Below are 9,766 nucleotides of genomic sequence, written 5' to 3'. Positions count from 1 at the left end.
TTATTGATGTGTATGTTTTAATATAGGGGTTTGGAAAAGGATCGTCCAATAAAAAATGCAAAGTATTGAACCCATAAAATGTTTTAATATTTCGGATTCGTAAAATTAATGTCTTCTTTGTCTTTTTTTATTGTTTTATCAAACATGACCGAACAAGAAACTTTCAATTCAAACTTGATACACGGCATAAACTGAAAAGTGTAGTACATCAATACCATGAAAACAATATGACGGTAATCCACTTCTGGTAACTAGTAACTCTTTTCTTAACATCAGACATTCGCGAATTCACACATCGAAACACAAAATGACGCGATTATGAGCGTCAGCTGAAAAAACCAGAATGAAGTTTTAAATGATGTTAAGAAGATCGTTAGTTTGTTTAGGACGAGGAGTCTCAAGACTAAGACTAAGACGCATGTTCTGCGTGTTTTCTTTGTTAAGTGAATTTTTAAAGGCACTCAGTTATTTCTTGGTTTCTTGTATCATTACGTCAATGGGGCTATGAGAGCTTGAGTGAGTCATGCCGATTCACATAGAATAGAAACATGAAAGTTTGTTGCGGTCATTCAACGACTCCATTTCGGCGCCAAGGTTCAATCACCTCGTTGTAGATCGCAACACGGGCCGCGTGTACGTCGGCGCAGTCAACAGGATCTACCAGCTGTCGCCCGATCTGGAGGTCGCTCAGTGGATCGTCACGGGCCCCGTCAACGACTCTGCTCTATGTGCCTTCGATTGCCCTTCGAACTATATTAAGAAACCCACGGACAATGTGAACAAGGCTTTGGTGATCGATTACGCGAGTAGTCGTCTCATCACGTGCGGTTCTGTGCTTCAAGGTCTTTGTTCCGTACGAAATCTAAACAACATCTCGGATGATGTGCGCGAAGTCGGTAAGCCCGTCGTGGCAAACGATGCGACAGCTTCGACAGTGGCATTCATCGCCCCAGGTTAGTGTTGCCCAAATGCAAGAACAAGACGAGACTTAGCCAGTCTTGGTCTTGGTCTTGCGCCAATACACCTGATCTTGGTCTTGGTCTTGGTCTTGCGCTCCCAGTCTTGGTCTTGGTCTTGGTCTTGCAGCAAGAGTCTTGCAAGTCTTGCAATTACCTATTAGTCTATTACTATTTATTAAAGTTTACTTTAAATCTTAGAAAAACGTATTAGAATTGGAACATTGTGAGCTTGAATTAACATAGCCATAGTAAAGATCAAGCAGATTAATAAATAACTGAAGATTTGATAAGAAATTCGAAAAATCAACTGACCTATATGTCGTTTTCCATGGAAGTAACTGTTTCTTAATAAACATTTATGATTTATAAGCTTACATTTGCTAAAAACATGTAAAAAAACAAATTAATTACAATAACTTGACTGTATTTTAAAGAACAATACTTATCTGTCTAGAAAGAGATTGAACCTTCAACTTATAAGAAATTTAATAAAAGAGTTTTACGATTTATCATTTATTTGAATAAAAAATAAAATACAACACTAATCAACAGCTTTATCATTAGGTTATGATACTTTATATCAATTTTTATGAACAAGAATTAATACAAAGTAACTATCTGGCTGACTCATCACTTAACCTATTTCTATGTTTTCTAATTACTAATGATGCTTTAGAAAATAACCTCTCAGCAGGTACTGAAGTTGCAGGTATTGAGAGAAAATCACGGGCCATTTTCGATAAAATCGGATACTCTGTCTCATGCGTCCTCCACCAATCTAAAATGTCTTCCGAGCTGGCAGTTCTTGGTTTTCTCAGGTACTCCTCCAACTCGTCTATCACTAAGCCTTGAAGACAAGATCCAGATGACGTCGAGGGACATTCATAGAGTTTATCAAAGTCTATTACGTCTTCATCTTCATCACATACTTGATTTTCTTTTTCTGGTAATTCCAGAGATTTGTTCACTGAGTGTAGACTTTTATATTCTTCATAAAGTTCATTGAACTTGCGCAGACTTTCTGTTTTAAGTTGCTTCCCCACATTGTCAGGTCAAAAGTCTGAGCCTTATGCCTTGGGTCTAAAATTAAAGAAGTACAATAAATCCAGTTGCTCTTCTTGTAATGTTTAAGCATTTTGTCTCGAGCTGCTTGGAAAGCTAGAATGAGCCTTTCATCCACTTCAGATCGATTAGGTTTCTCATCTAACTGTTTTACCATAGATTCAATTTTATCTAGCAAGAGATTGAATGATACAATGACTAGCGGTAATGTAACATATTTGTCTCCACCAAGTTTTGTACTTAAAAGTTTAAAGTTTATTAGAAATTTATGTAATTTTTCGAGTACCTGCCATTCATTAGCTGTGATTTGAAAATCATTTAATTCGGTGACAGAACTGCACAATATGTCAATGCCCGCTCTCACTTTTAAACCAAATCCAATCATATCATGTGTGGAATTCCATCTCGTTGGACAGTCAAGAATGGCATTTAGATTTGATGGCACGCCAGCTGCTTCACAAGCAGACTGAAACTTCTTCTTCACTATCTCACTTCTTTTTATTTTACTGGAAATACTGCGTAACTTTGTTATAGATGTACGCGAGTCAGCAATATTTGGTGCAGATTCTTCATCTTCCTCATCCTCAGTTTCGTCTGCATAGTCTTCGTACTGCTGATCTTGCGCGTTAGTGTCAGACTCACAGTGTAATGCTAAGGTCTTTAATAAATCTTGTACACCAAGGTTTAAAATGTGAGCAAAGCACCGGAAATGTTGATTGTCTGAATCAAAGTGTAGCGGCAGCTGTTTGCCCAGTTCATACATAAATTTGGTATTTGCAGTTGCGTTGTCGACCGTGATACCTTGTATTTTATCAATTATGCCATATTCCAATAAACATTCATGGAAAATCGTTGCAATATCTTCCCCAGTATGTCGACCGCGTGATGGTATAAAATCAAGAACTACAGATTGATACTTCCATTCGTTGTCTATATAATGAATAGTAACCCCGTAGTAACTCCTACCATCAATTGACGTCCACCCATCAATGGTAAAAGACATTTTAGATGATAATTGTTGAAGTCGTTCCTTGAGATTCAACTGGAGCTCTTCAAATCGCTCTTTGACTTTCCTTCTAAGTGTAGACCTTTTAGGAAACACCATATTAGGGCAAATACGTCGAAAATATACTTGTGTAGCTTCGTCATCGAAAAATGAGAAGGGAAGATATTTTTTCACCACCCAATCAACTGTAGCTGTCGTGATGTTGTCACTGCTGTTTTCCGACTGAAACAAAACAATAAATCTTGTGTTATTATTTAAAACATACTAGGTTTGAGCGTTTAAGAGGAGGAGGTTTGTTGTTGTTAAATCGAGAAAATCGTTAAATTGATATTTGTTATATTAAGGTTGCACTGTATACTGTAATTTACCAAAAAAAGTACTTAGTTGTTACTGGCCGATTAAATGAAAATATGGGTGTTTATTTAAGACGATAATTACATACTTAATATGTCGCACCCCTAGATGAAAACACCACTAACTCAAAAATACTTACGTAAGTTAATGGCGTTTTTGAAAGTATCGCATGAATAGCTACGCAGAGTTAAAATTCTTTTAACTGTTAAAAAAATATTCTTACCTGTCCACTTCTTCCAGCGGTTACTAAAAAGCTTGTGATATCTCCACTTAATTTTGGTTTAACAGGAAGAAATATTTCTGATTCCTTTTTGTGGAAAGATATTAGATGTTTCCTTAAGCCTGAAGTGTTTCTGTTTTTCATTTTTATTTCAATCTTTTTATTTTGGCACAATTTACAAAAGGCAGTTTGGGATGCATGAATTATTTCGAAAAACTCCTCAAATTTGCTTTTGGGTCTTTTAGATCTGTGACTCAAACTCTCGTTACTCGGACTAGAATAATTTGAATCTTCGTCACTCATATTAAATTGTACACATGATACGTTTTTAGAAAACGACGAGAATTAGTAAAAACAATTATTAAGTTAGACTCGAAGCACAGCTCAATTGGAAATGACTGGAATTAAAATAATTCCTTTATTTATAGTACGTTTCTTTGCTTTCTACCGCGCCGCCTCGCCACGTGCCGGCTCTATGAAAAGGATGCCGCCGCAAATCAAACAATGCCGCGTGCGGCGTACAAACACACACTAAATATTACCTACTTGTACAGACGCGACGCGTGAATAAAATATATGTAAAGAATTAGTGCCAATCACTATTCTTTACATATAAGTGAATGTTTTGGCGTACATCTATACTAATATTATAAAGCTGAAGAGTTCGTTTGTATGTTTGATGACAGAAGTTTTAAAATAAATAAATAAGTCCTGAACGTCACTATACCTCCAAAGTTACTATTCCTCGTGGACGAAGTCGCGGGCACAGCTAGTAAATACTTACTCTCATCATTTCTCTCAGAGATATTCGGGCTGGTAAGTAATACAAAACTCTTATCGCAGGCTTTTTATTTTATTAGTAGGTAAGTACCTACGCTTTTTATATTATTTTATTAGTTTTGTAGAATTTTTTTACACGTTTCAAGTATATTTAAAAGTGGCTACAATATTTATTAAACGGGTGCGGGGTGATATTTGAACACTTTTTTGCCATTTTTTCTTGTAAAAACTTAAGAAATATAATGACTAAATGTACAATAATAGTACCTAAGTAATTAGTTTAAAACCATATAAGTAATCAATATTATAATATATACTTACTAGAATGAATTAATATGACATCTACTACCTCCCGACTAGAAATTACTTTGGGATTGCCCAGTGTACCCATCTGGCCCAAGTGGGCCCCAAAGGGCATTCCCAATAGGGAATGCCCCATTGGGGCCCGAGTGGGGCCAAAGTGGGAAATCCCAAAGTAAAAATAAAAAATTATTATTAATATTTCCCTATTGGGGCCCGTGCGGGGCCAAAGTGGGAAATCCCAAAGTAAAAATAAAAAATTATTGTTAATATTTCCCAATTGGGGCCCGAGTGGGGCCAAAGTGGGAAATCCCAAAAGTAAAAATGAAAAATTATTGTTAATATTTCCCAAGTGGGGCCCGAGTGGGGCCAAAGTGGGAAAATCCCAAAGTAAAAATAAAAAATTATTATTAATATTTCCCAATTGGGGCCCGAGTGGGAAATCCCAAAGTAAAAATGAAAAATTATTATTAATATTTCCCAATTGGGACCCGAGTGGGGACAAAGTGGGAAATCCCAAAGTAAAAATGAAAAATTATTGTTAACATTTCCTAATTGGGGCTTGAGTGGGATTTAAGTGGGAAATCCCAACGTTGAAATAGTAAATTATTGCTAATAGTTTCGCTTGAATAAATCTAACTAAGATAAACGAAAAACAGAAACAAATATTAAACATTTAACCGCAATATTAGTAATATCATCTAGTTGATTCGATGTACATCAAATAAAGCGACGAATGTAATATTCCCGCTTGGACCAGTGGTAACGTGAACGACTGATGATCAAGAGGACCCGAGTTCGAGCCCAACTGACGACAAGGATGCATTCAACCAATAGTTCACTTTCTAATCGAAATATAAAGTTATAGTACCATCAGAGTCCGTAATTCAAAATTATTTTTGATTTTTGAAATTTTAGATTTTTATAAATTTAGATTGGGATCTGATGGGGATTTCCCAATTGGGCCCCATTTGGGATTTCCCAATGGGGGCCCATTTGGGATTTCCCAATGGGGGCCCAAGAGGGCTTTGCGTGACATCCCAAAGTGGGCCCCAAGAGGGAAGCCCAAGAGGGGCTCCATTGGTCGCACTTTTAAATTTCTAGTCGGGCTATCCTTACCATTTTATCCCAATCATAATACTACTTGCGTGATCAGTATAATGTATTCATTTTCATTCTAAGCACTCTGAAACTTATTTATTCTTTGGAACACCTGTAGGTACTCTTAAAATTCGAAATTATTTTGCATGAGTATACCTACGCCCTATGGCGGCAATCAAATAGTGTCAAATGTTATGATTTCGGCGTGGCGGCAACGATTGTTTTAGATTTCAAAAGAAGCCGCCGGCGCGTGTATCATAACCATGTACTTCCGAAAAGCGGCAAATTTCTTTGAGAAGTAAGTACAAAACCTTTGATACCGCATTATCAAAGTGCCGATGGTTAAAACATAGCTATGCATGCACTTAGTTTGATTTTAATAGATATTTTTTTATTCGCTATGTTTATGGTATTAGTCGTAAAGCGCATAGGTCCAGTTTTTCATATTCTTTGATACAGTTTTTGCGTCTCATAGAATTCCTAAGCGTACCTACCTATACACCGAACTGTTACACCTAACTACTCAGTGAAATAGCGCTAAGTCCTAGCTGCAAGACGCAAGAGTCTTGCAGGCTATGTCTTGTTCTTGCTCAAGTCTTGCACGGTCAGTCTTGGTCTTGGTCTTGCTAAAAATACGCGGTCTTGTTCTTGGTCTTGGTCTTGCAAAAACGCAAGAACAAGACCAAGACTGCAAGACCAAGACTGAATTTGGGCAACACTACCCCAGGTCCCCCTAATCCTCCAATGACACAAGTTATGTACGTGGGGGTCACCTTCACGAACAACTCACCATATCGCTCCGAAGTTCCTATAGTGAGCAGTCGTTCCCTCGATGATGATCGTCTGTTCATGATAGCCCGGAGTGAAGTAGATACAGGTACTCAAATGTTCGTCAATTCTCTATCTCGGGAGCGATACCTTATAAATTATGTATATGGGTTTAGCTCGGACGGATTCAGCTACTTTTTGACGACTCAATTAAGGGGTGTGGGATCAGAGACATTCTACAGCAAATTAGTTCGAGTATGTCAAGACGATGAGGATTACTACTCTTATACCGAGATTCCCATATTCTGCACCGGGGAAGGCGAGGCAGGCGGCAATTTTGAATACAATCTAGTTCAAGCAGCATTTGTAGGAAAAGCAGGTTCCGTACTCGCCGCAGAGTTGGGAATAACCGCTCAGCATGATGTGCTTTTTGCTGCATTCAGCCAAAGTGAGTCTATAAACACGAACACGCCATCTAATCTCTCTGCGCTCTGTGTGTATTCGCTCAAAGCTATTCGGCGTAAGTTTATGCTTAACATAAAAAATTGCTTCAGTGGTAATGGCCCTCGAGGCTTAGATTTTATATCGCCATCCTACCACTGTATTTCTACAAGAATGCGGGCTATTAGTGAAGAATTTTGTGGGTTACCTGTTAATACACCGCTGGGAGGCGAAAATCCAGTGGAAACGAAGGCTGTAGTTATATTCAAGAAGAGGCTGACCGCAGTCACCGCAACTGCCATCGTTGACAACACGGTGGTATTTGCGGGTACGGCGCAAGGCCATCTCAAAAAATTTTTAGTAAAGGACGCCTTCTCCGCCATCGAATACGGTGACATTATAGTCGATGAAGGCTTCCCAATTAACAAGGACTTGGTCTTTGATACCCAGCAGATGCATTTATACGTAATGACTGAACGCAAAGTGTCTAAAGTAAAAGTTCATCAATGCAGCGAGCACAAAAATTGTATTTCATGCGTCGCAGTCAGAGACCCTTATTGTGAATGGTGCGAGAACGAAAAGAAGTGCGGTCCACGAACACAATGTATATTATTTGACGTCAATAACACACACTGCAGTTATAATGTTCACGATACACCAGTAGGACGCACTACTGAATCACCTCTTCGTCTAATGGTCGAGAACATACCGAGCGGTGAAGTCGAACTGTTGTGTGTGTACACACTGCCAACCCTCACTATAGTACTGAACGCAACACGACATGAATACGGCGTGGATTGCCTCACGCCTGACTCGGAGAAGCTGCCTCGGGCCCCCGTCGGCCTACATGAATACACTGTCAAGTTATCACTGGCCACTATTAAAGGCTCTGAGCTCGCAGCGACCAAAATCACGATTTTTGCTTGCAGCTCATATGTTTCTTGCACCCAATGTACTAACTCTCCCTATAACTGTAACTGGGACTTAGTTGATTCCATTTGCATCGATGCTGCTGGTCAGGATAACACCATGATTGTTTCTAACACAGTTTCAATCGAACAAGATAAAAAAATGACTGTCGTATGTCCGAAATTATTAGCTCCCCAACGAATATGGGTACCAGCAGGGATCAAAGTAAATGTAAAAGTTAAAGTTCAAGGCATAAGGCCGAACATGACTGGCAAGTTATATTGTTTATTTAAAGTTGAAGCTAGGACGATGGCAGTTGCGGGGAATTTCCACGACAATGTCGTACGCTGCGACGATGCAATATTGAATTACGAAAGCAGTGCGCCAATGATGAGCGCTTCTCTCACTATCGCGTGGGATGAGTGGAAACGGTTAGACAACCCTCAAGGAGTGCATCTCAAGATATACAAATGTGCGGTAATGGCGTCCGACGAACGTTCGTGCCATTTATTACCTAAGACATATAAGTGCAAATGGACCACGAAAGGGACCTGCGAGCATCAAATAACTCGAGTGAATGACTCTGAAACACTTACAACTATTGACAGTGTCGAATTGCGGTGAAAAGCAAACAAAATGAAATTTGAGGATCATGTTTAGTTTTAAGATATTAAATTAATATAATATATGATATATAGCTTTTTATCTTTAATGACGCGACAGTGTCTACCGACGGACTATATTATATCTAGGCTAAATCAATCAATAAAGGTTCTGTGTCGATACCGTGATGACTGTTTTTTATACCATAATCCCGCACACTGACAAAATATGGATTATAAAAAAATATACCTTCCCTCGAAATCACCACTTTAATAAATCTCTTATCACTTTCAATTAACTCACAATAGGGTATGTGACTTATTTTTATTTATAACTTTTATAAAATAAGTACGTCGTATAAATTTTAAAACAGAACAAATCATTGAAATACGGTAAAAATATATAAGCCACTGTAATTAGGTAGTACGGGTTAGTGTCAAAAAACAGTAAAGGGACGAAATACTTGCGTGTGATGTCATCTGGAATTACGATGCACGCGAAAGAAAGAGACCGAGCGATATCCCCACTGCGAGTCCACTCCTGCACATAGCAATATTTGAAATATGAATTACTGCCTCATTTCTTATCGAATTTTAATTCTGTTTTCACAGCAGGACTTCTTTTTTGTACTAATTACTGTTACATATTATAATACACACAAATATATAGCGGGACTTTTATCCCGGAATACTCCTTCACGCGGGTGAAACCGCGAGCAATAGCTAGTACAGTCATAAAGTTTTAAGTGATTTCTTGTACCTACTGAAATATCAGTTTAAATCTATTTATAATGAAGAATACTCCATTATCCAAAGAATTCAACTCTTGATTTTATTCTGAACAGCATGTCAAGTACACGTTAGTTAATTGTGATTGAGGGGCCCTACTCCGAGCAAGCCAGGTTGGTTCGGTTATCTAATGTATTTGTTTGATTTACACAGACCTAGATGTTATGGAACAAAAAGTTGACGACGTATTCCATTTCAGAGGCTTATAACTCCAAGTTCGAAATTGTGTTGACGAAATTAATAATATAGTAAGCTCTCTTGTAAACCCTAGCCATCTAGATAAGTTTCTTGTCAATTGCAATTCCTAAAATGGCTTACAAAAAATTCAAATCATTCATAGGAGGAAATGAAATGAAAAACTATCGAAACAAATAATTGCTGAATTTTTGGGCACATTTGTATATTTGTGCGCCATTATCTGAAACTGGTATAGTGGCCACAGCGTTGGCTAATGGCTTCCCCGTCAGTACTGTGG

General features: G+C 38.1%; 2 protein-coding genes across 2 annotated transcripts; both read left to right on the top strand.

The window, feature by feature from the left end:
* Positions 1-227: 227 nt before the first annotated feature.
* LOC119189045 (plexin-B2-like) lies at positions 228-958 on the top strand. Its single transcript, XM_037437692.1, has 2 exons — positions 228-247; positions 595-958. The coding sequence occupies exons 1-2, from the start codon at positions 228-230 to the stop codon at positions 956-958; spliced, it is 384 nt and encodes a 127-aa protein (XP_037293589.1).
* Positions 555-8,663, top strand: LOC115445873 (plexin A3). Its single transcript, XM_030172352.2, has 2 exons — positions 555-953; positions 6,510-8,663. The coding sequence occupies exon 2, from the start codon at positions 6,527-6,529 to the stop codon at positions 8,522-8,524; it is 1,998 nt and encodes a 665-aa protein (XP_030028212.2). The 5' UTR covers positions 555-953; positions 6,510-6,526; the 3' UTR covers positions 8,525-8,663.
* The last annotated feature ends 1,103 nt before the right edge of the window (positions 8,664-9,766 follow it).

Source organism: Manduca sexta, chromosome 11, assembly GCF_014839805.1.
Source record: "Manduca sexta isolate Smith_Timp_Sample1 chromosome 11, JHU_Msex_v1.0, whole genome shotgun sequence".
Classification (NCBI taxonomy): domain Eukaryota; kingdom Metazoa; phylum Arthropoda; class Insecta; order Lepidoptera; family Sphingidae; genus Manduca; species Manduca sexta.
The sequence above is the reverse complement of the archived record's forward strand: the minus strand, read 5'-3'. Positions and strand labels throughout refer to the sequence as shown.

Bases quoted from the DNA above. Each gene is read 5' to 3' on its own strand.
- LOC119189045 (XM_037437692.1), top strand. From the start codon at position 228: ATGACGGTAATCCACTTCTG. The intron at 248-594 runs GTAACTAGTAAC...TTCGGCGCCAAG, and splicing joins ATGACGGTAATCCACTTCTG to GTTCAATCACCTCGTTGTAG.
- LOC115445873 (XM_030172352.2), top strand. From the start codon at position 6,527: ATGACACAAGTTATGTACGTGGGGGTCACCTTCACGAACAACTCACCA.